Source organism: Ylistrum balloti, unplaced genomic scaffold, assembly GCF_031769215.1.
Source record: "Ylistrum balloti isolate Yb309-2 unplaced genomic scaffold, AGI_CSIRO_Ybal_v1 Utg370222, whole genome shotgun sequence".
NCBI lineage: Eukaryota > Metazoa > Mollusca > Bivalvia > Pectinida > Pectinidae > Ylistrum > Ylistrum balloti.
In genome coordinates, this window is record NW_026782186.1 from 891,001 (window position 1) to 915,852 (window position 24,852).

The 24,852-nt window shown below is 36.6% G+C and overlaps 1 protein-coding gene across 1 annotated transcript; it reads right to left on the reverse strand.

The window, feature by feature from the left end:
• Positions 1-23,836: 23,836 nt before the first annotated feature.
• On the reverse strand, positions 23,837-24,628 carry LOC132551864 (uncharacterized). The gene has a single exon (XM_060216008.1). The coding sequence runs from the start codon at positions 24,626-24,628 to the stop codon at positions 23,837-23,839; it is 792 nt and encodes a 263-aa protein (XP_060071991.1).
• Between the last annotated feature and the right edge of the window lie 224 nt (positions 24,629-24,852).

The window sequence follows — 24,852 nt, forward strand, 5'->3', positions numbered from 1 at the left end:
CCTAGTCTGTGTCACAGGGCTCGGGTGGCGGTAATTTGACACCACCCTCCCCCCACACAGGGGTCAGGTTTGAGAGTGCTAACTTAGCCTCTGTTATGGGTCGGGCTCAAGTCAGGTAGTAAACTAGTCCCCCTGGGTCAGGCTGGAGAAGTGGTATATGTTTGTCCCTGTATGAGGCTGGAGAGAAAGTATGCTAGTGTCCATCATGGATCAGACTTGGAGATAAATCCTTTCACCAGTATAATCTATAAAACACCATTCCAGGAGTGTTTCAAACACAAGAAGGCATCTTAATTACAAATCTATTCAATATTTCCACAAGTTAGACCTATACTGATGTACCTACAATCTGTGGCACGATTGGTTTTACGTCTTCCCTCACCTCTCAAAACCAATATTTGAATGACATTGTGGAACATAGATTTTTGATACTGAACACTGGGACATTCAATGTACAAAGATATTTATAACAGGAATCCATGTGTGTATTCATAACAATACAAGTTTATTTGGGGAAACATCACCTAAGGAATCAATAGATTTAAATCACCGTTTTCACTCAAGTACACCTTTTTTTTTTCTTTTGTAAAACTTCAAAAATATGAAATTACCACATTAATGTTTTATAATTGTGACCATAAAAATTATTTTGCATTGAAAGTTTATTCCGAAGTTAACTATAAAATTTCTATATTTATACAAAGTGATAAAAGTGCTCCTAATGTCTTTCCATCCTTACATCACAAAGAAAAAAAATTACCCGTATCTAGAATTTACATCAAACTAAATAATTTCCAAATTTTTGTCTTTAAATCTTTTTTATAACTATTATGAATAGATTTTGAATGTTGGTTGAGTACACCGCGGTATATATATATATATATATCAATAGGACTATTCTGAGCATGACATACCTCATAAAATGGATATCCCTGTTAAACTGTCAAAGATGAGGGCAACACCGAATCAGGGACCTCCGTATGGTCGTAAAAATCTTCTACAGACTCACTTGGTTAATATCCAGTCCAGTCAGATCAGAATACATCTAGTAGTCCAAATAGGATATACAACAAGCACACAAGTTTTAGGTCCAGTTTGGAAATAGTTTCAAAAAAAAAATCCAACTGGGAAAAAAATCGTAATTTGTGAAAATTTTTGTAACACTCAAGTAGATGAAGTTGGATATAATTGGTCCAGCGAGTAGAAATCTGGGAAATTACACAGGAGTTTTTATAAAAATGGTAAAATTCTCAGTTAAAACAGGATGCTCACACAATGATGTGGTGTGTGTGTATCAGGTATCATTGATCAAACAACAAACGATTCACTGTGTATTCTATGTTTATACACACAGCTGAATCTATCACAACATTACAACAGCCAACCGTTTTACAAATATATATATATATAATCACAATAGATTCACAGTGATATACAGTTACACAAGAAATACAGAAAAATTCGCACAATGAAATCGATACACACCTCAAAAACTTCCAGCTCGGTGGTTTAAAACACAGACGAAAATCCAAACTTGAGAAGTTGAGGCAACAATACAAGCTGATAGATATTTCCAATTAGTCAGGCTAATTACAGGCTGTACCCGATACAGACATACTACACAGTCTGATTTAGTAGCAATAAAAGAGTAATAATCTTAGATGATGACTCGAGGATCGGCTATATCCTAGCTACTGAAGTCTTGTATAGGGAATAGGACTTGTTAGGAAAGCTTGGGTCAGGGGGTGGGAGTGCTGGATGGAGGGAGGGGTCCACGGGACATTAGCAGACCCGACCCCTTGAGCTTGTGTTAGTATTGGGTTAGAGAGTACACTGACAGCCTGGTAGGCTTGTCCTCCACAGCTGACAGTATAAAATATGGCCTTCTAAACCAACTGGCTACAGCAGGCCTGTCGAGTCAAACCAACCGTGTCTGTGTTTAAGGTACAAGTACAATTCATTATATTTAAATATTCTCTGACAGTCTAAGGATGAAAAATGTGAAAAGTATTAATTTTTTCGGCCTGACACACTCTTGGGCAGGAGTGGGGATTGTACATGTGTATGGATTAAACAGGAAAATGCTGTAACGAAGGATACTAACAAAAAACTCCTCTCAACAATTTAAGCGGGAGAAAATGGGTGATTTATCTTGTATGCGATTGTTGCAGTATTAGTAGTATAACATAATATAGGCAACACAATGTATTGTCACAACTTATCATATAGGTAGGTATGTGTGTAACACAAGTCCTCGCAAATACGTTACAGGTTGTTGGTTTGAAAATTTGTTTTTATAGAACATTATAATAAATGTTTAAAATATGTAAATAAATCATTGCATAGGTGAAAACATTTTTTATTTGTGTTTTCTAGGTTAAAAGAGATTTTAGATACACCAGGTATAACACATTTTTACCTGTAGAATTATAGAGATTAAACCATTAATATACAAAACACTATTTCAGATGTCAAATACTCATTAACACAGAGATTTCATGATGATGAAAAATTATCTGTTTACTGATAAAATGATTTGTTGACATAGCTGAAGAGATTTACAAATGATGAATGAAAGTTGATACAGATACAAGTTTCTATAGTGTACAGGAGTCTCTACCTCAATGTTCTCCTGACTGATAAGAAACATGCGACAAGTTGACAGAACCCTTTGTTGACATCTAAACTTATACACAAACTTTCTATTGCTTCACACCTTCACTTGTCAAACAAGAATGCTTGTCACATCAACCTGGTCTCAAAATATTGTGTTGTGAAATTATTATGCTGACAGATTATTCAGTTGTCAGATTATTCTGTTGACCAATTATACCGCTGTCATATTATTCTTTTGTAAAATTATTCTGTCGTCAGATTATTCTTTTGTTAAATTATACTGTTGTCAGATTATACTGTTGTCAGATTATTCTGTTGTCAGATTATTCTGTTGTCAGATTATTCTGTTGTCAGATTATCCTGTTGTCAGATTATTCTGTTGTCAGATTATCCTGTTGTCAGATTGTCAGATTATCCTGTTGTCAGATTGTCAGATTATCCTGTTGTCAGATTGTCAGATTATCCTGTTGTCAGATTGTCAGATTATCCTGTTGTCAGATTTATCCTGTTGTCAGATTATCCTGTTGTCTGTTGTCAGATTATCCTGTTGTCAGATTGTCAGATTATCCTGTTGTCAGATTGTCAGATTATCCTGTTGTCAGATTATCCTGTTGTCAGATTATTCTGTTGTCAGATTATTCTGTTGTCAGATTATCCTGTTGTCAGATTGTCAGATTATCCTGTTGTCAGATTGTCAGATTATCCTGTTGTCAGATTATCCTGTTGTCAGATTGTCAGATTATCCTGTTGTCAGATTGTCAGATTATCCTGTTGTCAGATTGTCAGATTATCCTGTTGTCAGATTATCCTGTTGTCAGATTATCCTGTTGTCAGATTGTCAGATTATCCTGTTGTCAGATTGTCAGATTATCCTGTTGTCAGATTGTCAGATTATCCTGTTGTCAGATTGTCAGATTATCCTGTTGTCAGATTGTCAGATTATCCTGTTGTCAGATTATCCTGTTGTCAGATTGTCAGATTATCCTGTTGTCAGATTGTCAGATTATCCTGTTGTCAGATTGTCAGATTATCCTGTTGTCAGATTGTCAGATTATCCTGTTGTCAGATTATCCTGTTGTCAGATTGTCAGATTATCCTGTTGTCAGATTATCCTGTTGTCAGATTGTCAGATTATCCTGTTGTCAGATTGTCAGATTATCCTGTTGTCAGATTATCCTGTTGTCAGATTATTCTTTTGACAGGTTATTCACTTGCTAAATTATTTTATTGTCACATTATTCTGTTGTAAAATGACTTTGTTGACAAATTATTCTTTTGACAAATTATTCTGTTGAGAAACATCCATATCTGATCAGAATCCTAAAACCTACTTGTCTTGGTTAAAGGTTCTGTTCAGATACAATTCCATGTCTGATCAGAATCGAAACGCCTACTTGTCTTGGTTTGGTTGGATTGTACAATTTATCAGTCTATGAAGAAGATTTATTATTTGATTTTCCTAAGCAGTTCTAATTCAACAGTATTGAAATGTATTAAATTCAACCAGTATATCAATAGTATCAGTTGTAGCAGAAACAATAAGTATGGTAAATGGTCTGTTGTTTTGTGGTGTGTAACGGAGAGACAATAAGTCTGGTAAATGGTCTGTTGTTTTGTGGTGTGTAGCAGAGAGACAATAAGTCTGGTAAATGGTCTGTTGTTTTGTGGTGTGTAGCAGAGAGACAATAAGTCTGGTAAATGGTCTGTTGTTTTGTGGTGTGTAGCAGAGAGACAATAAGTCTGGTAAATGGTCTGTTGTTTTGTGGTGTGTAACGGAGAGACAATAAGTCTGGTAAATGGTCTGTTGTTTTGTGGTTGTCAGACAATCCTGTAAATGGTCTGTTGTTTTGTGGTGTGTAGCAGAGAGACAATAAGTCTGGTAAATGGTCTGTTGTTTTGTGGTTGTAAATTGGTAATTGGTTGTTGTTTTTGGTGTGTAGCAGAGAGACAATAAGTCTGGTAAATGGTCTGTTGTTTTTGGTGTGTAGCAGAGAGACAATAAGTCTGGTAAATGGTCTGTTGTTTTGTGGTGTGTACAGAGAGACAATAAGTCTGGTAAATGGTCTGTTGTTTTGTGGTGTGTAGCAGAGAGACAATAAGTGTGGTAAATGGTCTGTTGTTTTGTGGTGTGTAGCAGAGAGACAATAAGTCTGGTAAATGGTCTGTTGTTTTGTGGTGTGTAGCAGAGAGACAATAAGTCTGGTAAATGGTCTGTTGTTTTGTGGTGTGTAGCAGAGAGACAATAAGTCTGGTAAATGGTCTGTTGTTTTGTGGTGTGTAGCAGAGAGACAATAAGTCTGGTAAATGGTCTGTTGTTTTGTGGTGTGTAGCAGAGAGACAATAAGTCTGGTAAATGGTCTGTTGTTTTGTGGTGTGTAGCAGAGAGACAATAAGTCTGGTAAATGGTCTGTTGTTTTGTGGTGTGTAGCAGAGAGACAATAAGTCTGGTAAATGGTCTGTTGTTTTGTGGTGTGTAGCAGAGAGACAATAAGTCTGGTAAATGGTCTGTTGTTTTGTGGTGTGTAGCAGAGAGACAATAAGTCTGGTAAATGGTCTGTTGTTTTGTGGTGTGTAGCAGAGAGACAATAAGTCTGGTAAATGGTCTGTTGTTTTGTGGTGTGTAGCAGAGAGACAATAAGTCTGGTAAATGGTCTGTTGTTTTGTGGTGTGTAGCAGAGAGACAATAAGTCTGGTAAATGGTCTGTTGTTTTGTGGTGTGTAGCAGAGAGACAATAAGTCTGGTAAATGGTCTGTTGTTTTGTGGTGTGTAACGGAGAGGCAATAAGTCTGGTAAATGGTCTGTTGTTTTGTGGTGTGTAGCAGAGTGATAATAAGTCTGGTAAATGGTCTGTTGTTTTGTGGTGTGTAACAGAGAGACAAGAAGTCTGGTAAATGGTCTGTTGTTTTGTGGAGTATGGTACAGTCATTCTTACACCTATCTCATACCTACCCATTTATATAGTTAATAATTGTAAACTCACATACTTCTGAATATATGACCTTTGCTCTGAAAATGTTTTTTTGATTAATGTTTTTTTCCTTAAAAGTTCACGATAATTTTTCAGGATCACATCAAGAGATGATTTGGATGTTTTTCAGTTGTTTCAGGGAGTTAATTTTCTAGCCTTGAAGACGAGTACTTAGCTATATAGAGTGTTCCCTCAGAACTGTTGGATGATTAATGTATTTTACATACAAATCACAGTCAAAATGGACGTGAGGACACATAGAAAATATCAGTACATCTTAACGGTCAGGACTGACACATCAGATGGACAGACAGGGATAAAAACTATGTCGTTTTCAAAGAAACAAAAAACCATTCGGGGTTAGAGAGGAAATGTAAATGTACATTAATAATAGATAAACTGTACAGATAACAGGAGAATGGCCCTCAACAGCTACTTCCAGAAATCATATTCACCTCATATACACAAACAGGATTATTCTCAACATAATTATCTGTAGATAAATCTGCAGCTGGTTAGAAGAAAATACCACATTTTTTTTAAAATTACGTATCACATTTTATTCAAATAAAGTTCAATGTATGATATTGGAACAAAAGACTGTGAATCGAAACAATAATGTCTTCTGTTAATTAATACAACAAAGAAAAAAATAAATAAAAATAAACAGAAACTGATAAAGACAATCAAAATGTAAAAATGAATTTCAACATCTCAGAACATTTGTAAGTAAATCACCAATCAGAACCCGTTTAATCCAAACCCTGTGATAATCAACCAATCATATCACAGGAAAAACATGATCAACCAATCATATCACAGCAAATACATGATCGACCGATCATATCACAGCAAATACATGATCGACCGATCATATCACAGCAAATACATGATCGACCGATCATATCACAGCAAATACATGATCGACCGATCATATCACAGCAAATACATGATCGACCGATCATATCACAGCAAATACATGATCGACCAATCATATCACAACAAATACATGATCGACCGATCATATCACAGCAAATACATGATCAACCGATCATATCACAGCAAATACATGATCAACCGATCATATCACAGCAAATACATGATCAACCAATCATATCACAGCAAATACATGATCGACCGATCATATCACAGCAAATACATGATCGACCAATCATATCACAGCAAATACATGATCAACCGATCATATCACAACAAATACATGATCAACCGATCATATCACAACAAATACATGATCGACCAATCATATCACAACAAATACATGATCGACCAATCATATCACAGCAAATACATGATCGACCAATCATATCACAGCAAATACATAATCTATCCATCATATCGCAGCATGACATCCATTCAAACTTGAACTCTCACAATAAAAGATAGCAACCATATGACCGCTCTGTCTTTCAAAATTCAAAATGTTCAGTAAGAAGGTGAACTGCTGTAATGTCTGAGACAGATAGATATCAGTTAAGTCATATCACACCTCTACACTGTCCCCAGTCTACAGGTGTCATATCATACCTCCACACTGTTCCCAGTCTACAGGTGTCATATCATACCTCCACACTGTCCCCAGTCTACAGGTGTCATATCATACCTCCACAATGTCCCCAGTCTACAGGTGTCATATCATACCTCCACACTGTCCCCAGTCTACAGGTGTCATATCATACCTCCACACTGTCCCCAGTCTACAGGTGTCATATCATACCTCCACACTGTCTCCAGTCTACAGGTGTCATATCATACCTCCACGCTGTCCCCAGTCTACAGATGTCATATCATACCTCCACACTGTCCCCAGTCTACAGATGTCATATCATACCTCCACACTGTCCTCAGCCTACAGGTGTCATATCATACCTCCACACTTTCCCAAGTCTACAAGTGTCATATATTATACCTCAACACTGTTCCCAGTCTACAGGTGTCATATCATACATCCACACTTTCCCCAGTCTACAGGTGTCATATCATACCTCCACACTGTCCCCAGTCTACAGGTGTCATATCATACCTCCACACTTTCCCCAGTCTACAGGTGTCATCTCATACCTCCACACTTTCCCCAGTCTACAGGTGTCATATCATACCTCCACACTTTCCCCAGTCTACAGGTGTCATATCATAGCTCCACACTGTCCCCAGTCTACAGGTGTCATATCATACCTCCACGCTGTCCCCAGACCACAGGTGTCATATCATACCTCCACACTGTACCCAGTCTACAGGTGTCATATCATACCTCCACACTGTCCCCAGTCTACAGGTGTGATATCATACCTCCACACTGTCCCCAGTCTACAGGTGTCATATCATACCTCCACACTGTCCCCAGTCTACAGGTGTCATCTCATACCTCCACACTGTCCCCAGTCTACAGGTGTCATATCATACCTCCACACTGTCCCCAGTCTACAGGTGTCATATCATACCTCCACACTGTCCCCAGTCTACAGGTGTCATATCATACCTCCACACTGTCCCCTGTCTACAGGTGTCATATCATACCTCCACACACTCCCCAGTCTACAGGTGTCATATCATACCTCCACACTGTCTCCAGTCTACAGGTGTCATATCATACCTCCACACTGTCCCCAGTCTACAGGTGTCATATCATACCTCCACACTGTCCCCAGTCTACAGGTGTCATATCATACCTCCACACTGTCCCCTGTCTACAGGTGTCATATCATACCTCCACACACTCCCCAGTCTACAGGTGTCATATCATACCTCCACACTGTCTCCAGTCTACAGGTGTCATATCATACCTCCACACTGTCCCCAGTCTACAGGTGTCATATCATACCTCCACACTGTCCCCAGTCTACAGGTGTCATATCATACCTCCACACTGTCCCCAGTCTACAGGTGTCATATCATACCTCCACACTGTCCCCAGTCTACAGGTGTCATATCATACCTCCACACTGTCCCCAGTCTACAGGTGTCATATCATACCTCCACACTGTCTCCAGTCTACAGGTGTCATATCATACCTCCACACTGTCCCCAGTCTACAGGTGTCATCTCATACCTCCACACTGTCCCCAGTCTACAGGTGTCATCTCATACCTCCACACTGTCCCCAGTCTACAGGTGTCATATCATACCTCCACACTGTCCCCAGTCTACAGGTGTCATATCATACCTCCACACTGTCCCCAGTCTACAGGTGTCATATCATACCTCCACACTGTCCCCTGTCTACAGGTGTCATATCATACCTCCACACACTCCCCAGTCTACAGGTGTCATATCATACCTCCACACTGTCTCCAGTCTACAGGTGTCATATCATACCTCCACACTGTCCCCTGTCTACAGGTGTCATATCATACCTCCACACTGTCCCCAGTCTACAGGTGTCATATCATACCTCCACACTGTCCCCAGTCTACAGGTGTCATATCATACCTCCACACTGTCCCCAGTCTACCATTGTCCAGTGTATCTCATTAGGATACCTAATGACCCATGCGCCTAAGACGGTCATTCTCTGATCACTGGACACTGTAAAAAAGTAATGTCAGCTTGCAACATTCCATTAAAGATCTGCAGTATGTATATAACAGTACAGAATGTTATAATACTGATCTCTATAAGTACTTTTATTGTTCTTTATCATCTGTTAACAGATAGAATCAGACCAACAGTAGTCTAATATACTTTGTATAAGTAACCGGTTGCAACCTACTCGAAGTGTCATGTCATCCACATCATTTTCAGTAAATGAAAATTTTTTTGCCCAAGGACATCATCAATATGACAATATAGGGTGGAGTGATATCCGTTTTCTAAGGAACACAAACACACACACGGAGAGATCTAACATCTTAGACATCACAAATCAAGGTTCTCTCATCCCTTACTTTTCTGTGCTCTCATACCAAGCATTTTAATTTGGTATAAAAACTTTTAATCATTTTGTTATATTTTTTACAAAATGAATCTCAGTGTTAACTGTTGATGGAAAGATATTTTAGATTAAAAGTATATTCTTCAATGTACATCACATACTGATTGAAATTAATTATTACTGTGGCAACTAAAAGAAAGTCTAAGAAAAACAAAATTTTACAACACTGATTTAAACAATGCCTTATTTTTGATATCAGGTATGCTTCTTGTCCCTTTCATAACCCCCAAAAGGCCAAACTTTGCTTTTTACACAAATTTGTTGGAGGAAGTCTTACTGGACAAACAAATTTTTTTCTTTCCTAAAGAAAGGACTGAGATAAAAAAGAACCCAGTTTTGCAAGAATTCAATTGCAACAACACAGCTAGGTCCCTGCAAGTACCTATGGTGAACTCTGTTACAGGAATAACAAACAGGTGGCTTATCAGTGAGTGATTTAATGTAAATGGTGACTTGATAAGCTAACCAAACCTGGACAGAGAGAGGATCCCTGTGGCTACTGCTTGACCATCAGTCATTTATCTTGATTAAGATCGGATGATTGGGCAATGACATTTCATGGCAAGTTAAACTGATTACAATATAAGGACATGACTAGTGAAGGGGTGTCAAAGATTACTGGGAGAAATGAGGCCAAGTCAAGGGAGATAACTGGGAGGAACGAGGCCAGCCAAGGGAGATAACTGGGAGAAATGAGAGCAAGTCAAGGGAGATAACTCAGAGGAATGAGGGTATGTCAAGGGAGATAACTCGGAGGAATGAGGGCAAGTCAAGAGAGATAACTGGGAGGAATGAGGGCATGTCAAGGGAGATAACTGGGAGAAATGAGGCAAGTCAAAGAAGATTACTGGAAGAAATGAGGGCAAGTTAAGGGAGATAACTGGGAGGAATGAGGGAATGTCAAGGAAGATAATTTGGAGGAATGATGTCAAGTCAAGGGAGATAACTGGGAGGAATGAGAGCAAGTCAAGGGTGATAATTGGGAGGAATAAGGGCAAGTCAAGGGTGATAATTGGGAGGAATGAGGGCATGTCAAGGGAGATAACTGGGAAAATTGAGGGCAAATTAAGGGAGATCATTGTGAGGAATGAAGGCAAGCAAAATGAGATACCTGGGATGAAGAAGGACAAGTGAAGTGAGACAACTGCAAGAAATGGGGAAATTCAAGGGAGATCGATGGGAGGCAGCAGGGAAAGTCAAGGGAGATAACTGTGTCATCACCTATAACAGCCAAATTTCTCAAAACTAGCTTCTGTATAACCTAGATTTCTATCCATTTTTGTCTATGAAATTGTAAACTTTGCAATATTGTTTTTTCTCTCAAGAAACAAAATCATTTGGTTCAAAGGGTGTCAGGTTTAATGTAAATCCTCATTCCTGTTTGGAAATTGTCTCATAAAAGTCTACAAGTAATGACCAAATCAGATTCAATGAATCTACCAACATTTGGTTGTAATATTTGTAACCACAGAATTCACTAATCACTTATGTTTAATGCTATATTTGCCATAGAAAGACATTAGAAAATATTTGGATTTGATCTTTCAGCTCTAATTGGTTAAAATCCACTTAGGTATTTAAATGGATCCAGTCTTGTTTACTGATAGGAAGGAGTGCCCTCCTCAAGTTATGATATTAAGATCAGCATTTCAGGAGGAGTAGCATTTTAAACCAAAAGCTAATGTCAATCAACTAACAATAATGGCAATAGGTCGTCTTCATCCTCCATGGCATGATCACATGAAAATTAAAAAAAGACTGAAAATTAAAGGGAAACAATATTTTAAAAAAAGAAAAAACCGAAAAAATTTCTAAAAATTGTTTAAAGATATTTCATTGTTTAATAAGATGTTTCTAAAATATCTTGAAAACATATAAGATTTAAACACAATAAAGGAAATTGCATATCACATTTATCTTTATCTATATAAAACCTTGTACCAATGTAACAGAGGTCATTCATTTCAATGTCTCTGCTAGGATTTGAACCTAGGACTTTTGGTTTACTAGTCAAACTCTCAGGCAATCAAGCTGAGGACAAGTTCTCTTTAGTGGTATATTAAACAGAGTAACGCTAATTCAATTCTTTATCAAAATTTCTAATGAAAATACAGCTGAGAGATATTTTACCTGATAGACAGTGTAGTAATTAAAACTTGATAATCTGAACATGTACAGAACATTAAAAATAAAACAGATAAAAGGAACTTCTAAACAAACAGTGTAATGTACCGACACATTTTACAAAATGTTTACTCACTTCACCATTTTCTGACTAGAACAGCTGAACTCAAATGTTTCAGATAAGCTTTCCTAGATAAGAGAATCTCGACTCCTCTTTGATTCCTCCGCGCTAACACAAATGTATTATATAATATCTAACATAAAGATTATATTCCGGAAATAAAACTAAGGGAAAAAAAATTGGGGAGGATATGGTGATTTATTGGGTTTGTGTCAATATCTATATCTATAATTAGCATCAGTAGATCCCGTAACACAATATCATGAAAAAAAACAAGATGGCTTCCAAACTCGGAGCTTATCAATCAATTGTAATTACAAGTCAACTGTCGGCTGTTAACGGTACATAGTATAGGATTCATACTGTTAAGGTTTAAGTAGTGGACAGAAATCTCACATAATCTTCGTGCAGAACATTAAAATGGATATCATTTGTGGAAGTAAGCGTTATTGCACATTGAGGAGATAATATTTGCACTTACGAGACAAACACACAGAAAACTAATACAGTCACGGATTGACTTGATCCTGTGTTGGTGCACTTGAAACAAGGGTTTGATTGTTTCTTAGTGCACTTATTTACACTAGATTGAACTTACAAATACTTTTTCTTAATTCTAAAGAAACCATGGTGTGAGCAGAAGAAAAGAAAGTAAAATGTATGATAGACTGAAAAAAGAAAAAGAAAGAACTGAAAAGACAGAGTAAAAAGAAGTTAAGAATACAAGAACAGAGGGGATTGAGAAAAAAGGGCCAAAGAAAAGAAAAGGCAGAAAAAGAAAATGGAAGGCAACAGGTATTGAGGATACAGAGAAAGAAAAGGGAAGGCAACAAGTAAAGTGGAGACAAGAAGAAAAGGGAAGGCAACAAGAAATGAGGCAACAAGAACTGTGGTGACAGAGAAAGAAAAAGGGAAAGCAACTAGAACTGTGGTGACAGAGAAAGAAAAGGGAAGGCAACAAGAACTGAGGAGACAAGTTGAAAAGGGAAGGCAACAAGAACTGAGGAGACAAGAAGAAAAGGGAAGGCAACAAGAACTGTGGTGACAGAGAAAGAAAAGGGAAGGCAACAAGAACTGTGGTGACAGAGAAAGAAAAGGGAAGGCAACAAGAACTGTGGTGACAGAGAAAGAAAAGGGAAGGCAACAAGAACTGAGGAGACAAGAAGAAAAGGGAAGGCAACAAGAACTGTGGTGACAGAGAAAGAAAAGGGAAGGCAACAAGAACTGTGGTGACAGAGAAAGAAAAGGGAAGGCAACAAGAACTGAGGAGACAGAAAATGAAAAGGGGAGCCAACTAGAACAGTGGAGACTGAGAAAACAGGATATGGAAGGAGAAAGAGAGGGAATGGAAGAAGTCTAGAAACAGAAATTTCTTAAATCACATAAAACTTTTCTGTAAACAGTTGTTAAAATATGAAGTAAAACTTTGATTTGATCTATGCTGCTATCTTCTGACAACATAATATATCTTGGCAACAGTGTGAAGAACTGATGGAATACTAGAAACTATGGGATTGAGGGTATGTAAAGTTTATAACACAAAACAGGAAGTAATGTAATAAATATACAAATCAGCCTGGGTTTTTTTGTAATGTTTGTGTGAGAATTCAAAATTGAAGGACTTCAACTTCAATACAATGTCTGGATTGAATTGCTAAAATATATCCCAAATCTATCTTAGATATGTTTATAAATTTTATCATGGTACACAAACCATATTTACAAAACTAATATTTGAAAGGAATGTTCAGTTTATGTTTCTATTGTAGACTTTTGACAACTGGAATAACTGTTTATCGTTTGAACAAAATCTACAATTGATTTTACAGGTTTATTTTTGGCACCATCTTCTCTATTATTTAAATATTTAGACTCCTAAGGTTGTTTCTAAGTTGCCTCGTAACCAAATTTTCTCCTTAAAGTGTAGATTTAAAGACTCTTGTAAGAAGGAGAAAGAAGACGGAAACACATGCGTATCGCCATTACATCCCTAGTAACGGGGCTTTTTTAATGAAACCCATATGGTTTATACACAAGCACTGCCAACACACTCCCATAGCACTGTATGTATCAGAATACTAACCAGATTATCTTTGAATATGAAATCACTTTCTGATAAAGGAAATATGAAGTCTTATAGCTTATAATTCTGACCTTTGACCTTCAAAACGCTCAGAATTTTCAGTTAAACAAGAAGCAGATTTGTTCTTATTTTGAAAAGGAAAAAATACTATGTGATGTACCCAGAAGCACTGAATATGTAGGAGGTTTGAGGAAGAAACCAGAAATGTTTACCTATTTGATAGCCATGTTTGCTTTCTTGAAATCAGGAAAAAAAAGAGGAAAAGAATAAATCCTTGAATTAATGGCCAGAAATTCCTTGATGTGATAAATTTGTGTTGATTAAAAATGATTTAATTTTCAAAGAGGTTTAAACCAATTGTTCTAAAAACAACAAAACTTTCTTTAAAACCTCTATACAATAATGTCACTACTCAGAGGAGACAGTGGTGTCGAGATCGTCTGGATTTTGAGGTAAAGAATCAAGAATTAAGTACAAACTTTCAATTTGACGAATAAAAATAATAGCAATGTCAGCTGATGCTTGACTATCTTGTAAAGAAATCTTATTTCAATCCTGATTATTTAAAGTTAAAATTTTCCTGTTTTATAAATTGCAAAATATTCTGGACTTTTAGAGGGGAATGTCTGCATGGAGTAGTTTTCGGTAAGTCATGTCTTGGTTGTCAAAACTTCTACTTCACAGTCTGTGTCTGAACATTGATATATAGAAGATATTTAATGGCTTCCAATTTGATATCATATATATTTCACATATGACGGAATATCTGTAATTTTCACAAGTGCAAATTATGTGTGATAAATATAGACAATCTCTTTCATAGAAGTGAAATGAGTATGATTTTGAAAGAAAAAGAATTTTCTTTTAATTACAGTTTTAGTTTAAAAAATTGATTCAAACACAAAATAAAGCCATGTTAAAAAATATTGGGAAAATCTTCAGCAGGCTTTTTGCCTTTGATGTCTATGAGATTGATGTCACGCTTGACAACATGACGCAATATTCAATAGGCCACTTTACGCTGTTATCTTGTAAGAATTGCTCACAAAACTGTTTTTATATATCAAACTAGAGAAAACCAATAATATACTTGAGCATAATTTGATGTAAAACAAATTTATTTAAACATGGGATTTGCTTAATTTGTGTCCAAACAGGAAAATTGGTGAATTTCAATACAGCGACTAGACAGCATCCCTCTGGTTGGATAAAAGTACAAAAGTTACATCATCACTGTTCATCACTAGTGAATATATGATTTATATCATCCAATTGATAAATTCCTATATTTCACTGTAATGTAATCATCCACCAATCAAAATACTGATTACAAGAACATTACCAGGAAAAAGCAACTGATAAACAAATATATTAAAAATGACCAGTAAAAAAGTACTTGATAAACAAGAATAATATAAATTACCAGGAAAAAGTAATTGATAAACAAGAATATCATATATCACCAGGAAAAAGTAATTGATAAACAAGAATATTACAAATTACAAGGAAAAAGTAATTGATAAACAAGAATATTATATATCACCAGGAAAAAGCAACTGATAAACAAGAATAAAATAAATCACCATGGAAAAGTAAAAGATAAACAAGAATACTTTTAAATTACCAGGAAAAAGTAATTGATAAACAAGAATACCATAAATCACGAAGAAAAAAGTAATTAATAAACAAGAATGCCATAAATCACCAGGAAAAAGTAATTGATAAAAAGAATATATGGAGACAGACCAGTTACCGCCTATTAATTACTTCAGTTTACACATTGGTGGTACAATTACTAGAACAGAGGGCTGACCTGATGAGATGAATTATTACCAATTACCATCATGTTTGATGCTATGCCTGACAATAGCCTTTCACTAATAGATTACTCTGTAATACACAATTATATTGTTACCACACAATAAAGTTCTCTACAAGGTGACGTATGTGTAATATTGGTCCCCCTTACAGTACATGCTACCCCTACACATGAAACATTATGTACTGATTTAGTTACACAGTCAAAGACTTCTGAAATCACTTGGTCACGATATCTGACCTGATAAGCACACCTGGCTCTATAAGCACATTTTCATTTTTTTTTTTTCCAAACATTTTATTGATCAAAACAAGACATACATAACATTACAAATTTGTCCTCACACAGGAAGGCTCTCATACACACATCATTCACACTTCTCATATTCCAGACTCTTTAATACATGTACATACACCTACACACACTTTCAGTCTTAAATGTTCCTTGCACACAAGATACATTTCTTCTTTTTCGACATAGAAACACAAAAATAGGAAGGGTCCAAATTCAGTGTAAATTGGGTACCTTGGGGAGCTAAGGTCAGAAGGCATGACGAAACGGGGTCATCCCTACTAATATGTATTGCATTTTCACATATTTGGTAAATAAAAAGGGGATTATAATTATTGTAAATGAGAGGGGAAAAGCAAGATTTCTAAATGTCCAACACATTCTCAAAATGTCCCCAATTTTTTCTAAAAATTTATAATTTTATTATTTTCACATTTTCATCCTTATAACAATAAACCAAGCCCTTTCTACCATTGCCCAGCACTCCTAGAGGTATCCAGGCAAAGTATAACAGAACCTACACCACCTTACCAGAAATACAGAGTGGGCTCTATAACCCTATAGAGGCCTATAAAAAGTTTACTGTTTGAACAAAACATTTTGATATGAAAAAAGGATTTATAACAACAAAGGAAATTGGCATAATATCATATTATATTATATCATATTATTATTCTTATAATCAATATTATATTATTATTATATAATATTACCAAAACATTAACAGACACGGACAAAACAAATCAACACTTTATCAACAGATGATTGAGAAGACAATAAGTAGAGAAACTAAAGGTTATCGTGCCAGCAGAAAATACAATATCTATCCCACACGTGGAACCAATATCATTGTCTCCACATCCCTCTACACTATTTACAGTCTAATCATCAATAAGTGTCTGATTGTTGTAGGATTGTCGTTTGTTCCCCCTGTGGTGAGTATCAGTCATTTCCAACGTTCTCTTGTGTTTGTTACTACATCAGAAAATAAAGAGTCACAAACACTCTATCCTGTAATTTTATGTTGTATTTTTTGACATTTCCCATTTAACATTATCAAGAGCATTATGAGCCAAGAAAAATGGTGTAGATCCTAAATGTTTCACCTCCTCCCATGGTCCTGTATGTACAAAAGCATTTCCAGCTTGAAATTCACCAAATCTATGTATAAGGCAACACTTTCACGAATCATCCTTAACTTGAGAAAATATTAACTACCATAGAAGAATATTACATAAGGGAAACTTAAATTTAAAGAACTTTTCTCAATTTATGTAATGCTTTCCAGTAAGAAATCTGAAGTAAGGGAAAATTCCTTAAGGTAAGGAAGAGTCATGAAAGAGGGGCCCTGTTTATACATATATAGAAATTTTTTATTTTTATTTCAATGACATGAAAACTGAAATCTCCTTTTATAAAAATTATCAGAATTATTTATATAAAAGCATAACCATTAATTTATATACTTTAAACAAAACAAAACAAAATAATAAATAAACACAATATCTATTTTACAGAATTGTGAAGTTAACAATGCTTTAGATACATGGCCTGTAAGCTATAGATACAGTGTATAGAGACCGTTAAGAATATGGAACATATTATCTAGGAGTTAACATCCTATATTACAAGCCGTTAGACTCTATCTGGAAGAAATGGGCCTGTATGTCCAAACCACACTACTTAAACATAAGGAAATTTTTATTTCTCTTAGATCTACAAAGGAAAATGAATCAGCTTTGATTTGATAAAGATGTATTTTACAAGAAAGTCACAAATTGAGATTAAAACTTGATTATCATGTAGATTTTTTGATGTCATTAGAATTTAAAACATGTTTTATCAGATATTCTAACATCTCAAGACCACTGTTTTTTATTCAGGTCGTCCTCAAACATCTTTTTTTTAACTGCATTTTGTTCAATATATACTATTTTTTAAATCATATTCTGATTTAATCTCATTTGGTATTTTTGACTAAAAGTTTTCCCAAGCCACAGAAGTTTTGATGTGAACACATCACACATCCCGTAATGTGAAGAGAGGATCTTTAATATTTCATTAAAATTACCATAAACATATGAATGACACTAATTTAAACACTGAACTGCTTTCAGGTGGCATTCATGGGCATATGAATGTCAAAAGGATAGGAAAACAAATTTAACGAAGCATGTTAACACTACCGTAAATCCATGAGCAATTAAATACAACTGGCTTTAATAAGGTTTTACAACAATTTAAATTATTTTTAAAAAGACACACAGATGACTAGCACCTTACGATACTAAGTTAGAATTAGATACAGCAGAACCAAACAATCAATAACCATACAAATCTATGGGCAGAATTTCTCTTGAAAAATTATATGGTTGAAAGTTGGGTGTTAGCACAGAACTTAGCTAGAGAGTTTTAAAGTTTTTTCTTTTCATGGAAAATGTTCAGATTGTGTGAGAATGCCATCATTAATTGTCAGGAATATTTGGTATGTAAAACTGACACATGAAGGATCTGGCAATTTATCTATGAGCAAAAATGATAATTACTGTATATATTAATGTAAAATATCCTAACTGACATCATTTAAGAGAAGGACAAAATGTTTAACAACATGATTACAACTAGTAAGACTAGAATGTACAGATTGGTGAAGACAGTGGCCCGTACACTGATTATAATATGATTATCTTTTTAAAAACTTACATGTTAGGCTGATACAAAATTGACAAGTTTAATTATTTTTCATGTTAGACATCATCAGGAAGGAGTCATGATCACATGTCCATTTGGATATAGGCAGAACCGTTGACATATACAGAGTGTGACAGGAATACAGATTGATTATTTATTAAAATCTGATTCACTGGCATTTACAAAGCACATCTAGAAGTTTTATTATAACTTATTTACTGTAATAAATATGGAAAGTCTTGGCACGATTGTCCTACCAAAGTTTGTGGTGAAACGGCATTACTGTTTTGACAATTCACATCTAAATTGCATCCTCCGTATTCCGATTGCTTGAAATACAGAGTTGGGGCCTGAGTTTGTGTCAGCTGACATATATGTACCATGTGACAGTAAGACATGACAGAAAACTTAACTAGAGATCATAATTACTAAGTTTGTTCATGAATAGGTAGATAATTACTTGTACCTGTGATATTTCAACTCTGTTGATTAGCCCCTAGTGTGAGGACAAGAATTTGTATACATAAGATTAAATGATTATTTGAGTGAACATTGTAAGGTGCCTGATGTAAAAAAACAACAAGAAGTGCATGAATCAGGCAGGTTTGTTTTGTATTGTGCCTCTCACAAAAGATAATTACAGGTCAATAAATGAAATAAAAACAAGCTTTAAAGTTCTGAACTATTTATATCGTTAGTCACTGAATTTTCTAAAATCAATTTCGTGACTCCCCTAGATAGTTTTGGTTAAATTTTTGGATGTCCAAATTATGTAAGTAAAAGCATTTTCAGAATTTCCAACCCGGAAAAAGTATGAGAGCAAATTAGGTAGGCCATACATTACACAGCTAGGTTTTCAAGGTAAACTGCATCATACAGCTGTTTCAACCTTAAAGCACTTGTCAAGATGTTAAGGGCCTGAAAATTAAAACTAGGGAAGTGAAAAGCAGGAAAATCTAAAGTGATGGTAAAAAATGTTAAAATCTAGATGGGGAGGTGAATGAGAGGAAAGTGAGAGGGGAAAATGTCAAAATCTAGATGGGAAGGTGAATGAGAGGAAAGTGAGAAAATGTCAAAAAGATGAGGTGAATGAGAGGATGGGGGAAAATGTCAAAATCTAGATGGAAAGGTGAATGAGAGGAAAGTGAGAGGGGAAAATGTCAAAATCTAGATGGGAAGGTGAATGAGAGGAAAGTGATGGGGGAAAATGTCAAAATCTAGATGGGAAGGTGAATGAGAGGAAAGTGAGAGGGGAAAATGTCAAAATCTAGATGGGAAGGTGAATGAGAGGAAAGTGATGGGGGAAAATGTCAAAATCTAGATGGGAAGGTGAATGAGAGGAAAGTGATGGGGGAAAATGTCAAAATCTAGATGGGGAGGTGAATGAGAGGAAAGTGATGGGGGAAAATGTCAAAATCTAGATGGGGAGGTGAATGAGAGGAAAGTGAGGTCAAAAAGTGAGGTGAATGAGAGGAAAGTGATGGGGGTCAAAATCTAGATGGGGAGGTGAATGAGAGGAAAGTGAGGTGTCAAAAATGAGAGGAAAATGTCAAAAAGATGGGGAGTGAGAGGAAAGTGATGGGGGAAAATGTCAAAATCTAGATGGGAAGGTGAATGAGAGGAATGTGATGGGGGAAAATGTCAAAATCTAGATGGGGAGGTGAATGAGAGGAAAGTGATGGGGGAAAATGTCAAAATCTAGATGGGAAGGTGATTGAGAGAAAAGTGATGGGGGAAAATGTCAAAATCTAGATGGAAAGGTGAATGAGAGGAAAGTGATGGGGGAAAATGTCAAAATCTAGATGGGAAGGTGAATGAGAGGAAAGTGATGGGGGAAAATGTCAAAATCTAGGTGGGGAGGTGAATGAGAGGAAAGTGATGGGGGAAAATGTCAAAATCTAGATGGGCAGGTGAATGAGAGGAAAGTGGGGGAAAATGTCAAAATCTAGATGGGGAGGTGAATGAGAGGAAAGTGATGGGGGAAAATGTCAAAATCTAGATGGGGAGGTGAATGAGAGGAAAATCTAAAGTGATGGTAAAAAATGTCAAAATCTAGATGGGGAGGTGAATGAGAAGAAAATCTAAAGTGAGTAAAAAATGTCAAAATCTAGATGGGGAGGTGAATGAGAGGAAAGTGATGGGGGAAAATGTCAAAATCTAGATGGGGAGGTGAATGAGAGGAAAGTGATGGGGGAAAATGTCAAAATCTAGATGGGAAGGTGAATGAGAGGAAAGTGATTGAGGAAAATATCAAAATCTAGATGGGGAGGTGAATGAGAGGAAAGTGATGGGGGAAAATGTCAAAATCTAGATGGGAAGGTGAATGAGAGGAAAGTGATGGGGGAAAATGTCAAAATCTAGATGGGGAGGTGAATGAGAGGAAAGTGATGGGGGAAAATGTCAAAATCTAGATGGGGAGGTGAATGAGAAGAAAATCTAAAGTGATGGTAAAAAATGTCAAAATCTAGATGGGGAGGTGAATGAGAGGAAAGTGATGGGGGAAAATGTCAAAATCTAGATGGGGAGGTGAATGAGAGGAAAGTGATGGGGGAAAATGTCAAAATCTAGATGGGAAGGTGAATGAGAGGAAAGTGATTGGGGAAAATGTCAAAATCTAGATGGGGAGGTGAATGAGAGGAAAGTGATGGGGGAAAATGTCAAAATCTAGATGGGAAGGTGATTGAGAGAAAAGTGATGGGGGAAAATGTCAAAATCTAGATGGAAAGGTGAATGAGAGGAAAGTGATGGGGGAAAATGTCAAAATCTAGATGGGAAGGTGAATGAGAGGAAAGTGATGGGGGAAAATGTCAAAATCTAGGTGGGGAGGTGAATGAGAGGAAAGTGATGGGGGAAAATGTCAAAATCTAGATGGGCAGGTGAATGAGAGGAAAGTGATGGGGGAAAATGTCAAAATCTAGATGGGGAGGTGAATGAGAGGAAAGTGATGGGGGAAAATGTCAAAATCTAGATGGGGAGGTGAATGAGAGGAAAATCTAAAGTGATGGTAAAAAATGTCAAAATCTAGATGGGGAGGTGAATGAGAAGAAAATCTAAAGTGATGGTAAAAAATGTCAAAATCTAGATGGGGAGGTGAATGAGAGGAAAGTGATGGGGGAAAATGTCAAAATCTAGATGGGGAGGTGAATGAGAGGAAAGTGATGGGGGAAAATGTCAAAATCTAGATGGGAAGGTGAATGAGAGGAAAGTGATTGAGGAAAATGTCAAAATCTAGATGGGGAGGTGAATGAGAGGAAAGTGATGGGGGAAAATGTCAAAATCTAGATGGGAAGGTGATTGAGAGAAAAGTGATGGGGGAAAATGTCAAAATCTAGATGGAAAGGTGAATGAGAGGAAAGTGATGGGGGAAAATGTCAAAATCTAGATGGGAAGGTGAATGAGAGGAAAGTGATTGGGGAAAATGTCAAAATCTAGGTGGGGAGGTGAATGAGAGGAAAGTGATGGGGGAAAATGTCAAAATCTAGATGGGAAGGTGAATGAGAGGAAAGTGATGGGGGAAAATGTCAAAATCTAGGTGGGGAGGTGAATGAGAGGAAAGTGATGGGGGAAAATGTCAAAATCTAGATGGGGAGGTGAATGAGAGGAAAATCTAAAGTGATGGGGGAAAATGTCAAAATCTAGATAGGGAGGTGCACTTGTCCTGTATTTCAATAAAGTTTCTTAAGTAGACAGTGAAACCTGCTTAATATCATGTTCCATTTTTCAAGGTGAAATGTGATAATAAGTGGAACATGACATTTACAGTTAACACATTTTTGAGGGATGTCTAACCAGGAAGTTATTTTTCCAACAGAAATTGTTTGAAGACAAGAAATTTGTATTTTGATTTGTTTTTCCTATAAGAACTGATTTCCTTAACTTTTGTTTGTTTATTCTTTGAAATATTTAAACTGCTATCATTATTGTTCTGGAGTCAGAAGGTGTGAAAAGTTGGCAAGTAGGGCAGTGATTGTCACTGATGTTGTTTACATAATGCGTCTAGTTGTGATGTATGACCCTTCAGGCATGAATCCATAGATCCTGTCCTCACTTACCTGTGATTTACCTGTGGGTTTTTCTGTGATAGTCGGCAAAATGAAGTGAAATTAAGCATTGCCCACATGAAAATAAGGGAGATTATCTGATATGGATTATATAGAATATATAATAAAAAAATTTGTGTTTCAAGAAAACATGATATTAACCAGAAAGTGACATTAACAGACATGACATTAAGTGGGTTCCATTGTACTAACGTTTGCCCAATAACCTTGTTGTTAATTAGACAATAAAATGTTTAAACTTAAAACAAGAACAAGAATTTACTACCAGTTAGAATTCAAGATGGATGCCTGTCTGCCATATTGTCTTTCTAATCAGTCCTAAAATGCAGTCATTGATCAGTCTCATTATTTCAGTGGTCAGTAGTTGTCTCATATTTCAGTGGTCAGTAGTTGTCTCATATTTCAATGGTCCGTAGTTGTCTCATTATTTCAGTTGTCAGTAGTTGTCTCATATTTCAGTGGTCAGTAGTTGTCTCTTATTTCATTGGTCAGTAGTTGTCTCATATTTCAGTGGTCAGTAGTTGTCTCATATTTCAGTGGTCAGTAGTTGTCTCATATTTCAGTGGTCAGTAGTTGTCTCATATTTCAGTGGTCCATAGTTGTCTCATTATTTTAGTGGTCAGTAGTTGTCTCATCATTTCAGTAGTTAGTAGTTTGAACCAAATGAGATCCATTCAGTATTTCTCTAGCAACAACAAAATTAGTAACTGTTTCAGGTAAGACAACAGAAGGACAGAGTACAAACCAGGAATGAAGGACAATCACAAAAAAGTTCACATGACGATAGCAAGCTAAAGTCATACACAGTGGAGAAAATATTCTTACATCTTTACTTTTCACCTCAAAGATAAATGGCCCACAACATTGTAGTTATGTTGTTATGCACTGTCTAACTCTCCTGAAACTGAGGCGAGAGCATCCTTAAAGTTTGTCGACAGTAAAAATCCACATAAATCTGACAAGTCGTAAGTTAATATCTCATAAAAGAGTTCATAACTTTTAATGTTGCTTCATGTTCCGCTGATTTTAAAGCTTTTTCATTTCTCATAAAACTGTATAGATGTACTTTTGTTTCACAGCTACCAAGCTTATATTAGTAAAGGATAATTATTTCAATCTATCATTTTCATGTGATGGTCCCTGGTGTCCTTCGAGGCTAGGTAACAGTCCCTGGTGTCCTTAGAAGCTAGGTAACAGTCCCTGGCGTCCTTAGAGGATAGGTAACAGTCCCTGGCGTCCTTAGAGGATAGGTAACAGTCCCTGGCGTCCTTAGAGGCTAGGTAACAGTCCCTGGCGTCCTTAGAGGCTAGGTAACAGTCCCTGGCGTCCCTAGAGGATAGATAACAGTCCCTGGTGTCCCTTGAGGCTAGGTAACAGTCCCTGGTGTCCCTAGAGGCTAGGTAACAGTCCCTGGTGTCCTTAGAGGCTAGATAACAGTTCCTGGCATCCCTAGAGGCTAGGTAACAGTCCCTGGTGTCCTTAGAGGCTGGGTAACAGTCCCTGGCGTCCTTAGAGGCTGGGTAACAGTCCCTGGTGTCCTTTGAGGCTAGGTAACAGTCCCTGGTGTCCTTAGAGGATAGATAACAGTCCCTGGTGTCCTTAGAGGCTAGGTAACAGTCCCTGGTGTCCTTAGAGGCTAGGTAACAGTCCCTGGTGTCCATAGAGGATAGATAACAGTCCCTGGTGTCCTTAGAGGCTAGGTAACGGTCCCTGGTGTCCTTAGAGGCTAGGTAACGATCCCTGGTGTCCTTAGAGGCTAGGTAACGGTCCCTGGTGTCCTTACAGGCTAGGTAACGGTCCCTGGTGTCCTTACAGGCTAGGTAACGGTCCCTGGTGTCCTTACAGGCTAGGTAACAGTCCTGAGCTATAGTAATGTTTGATGTGTTGGTTTTACTATAAATCATTATTTGACTCCTCCATGAAATATATTATACACTCATTAAGGCAACCACTAATACTGTAACTAATTGTACAGAAAGCAGGAAGTTTTTATTTGTATTTTTTCTTTATCTAAAATATAAAGAATATATGCAAACACTTCTTCCTAACAGTTAATTTAACACTGATGCATTTTTATACAAATAATAAAAATGCACTTTGTCCACTTTGTCTGAGACTTGAAGACTAT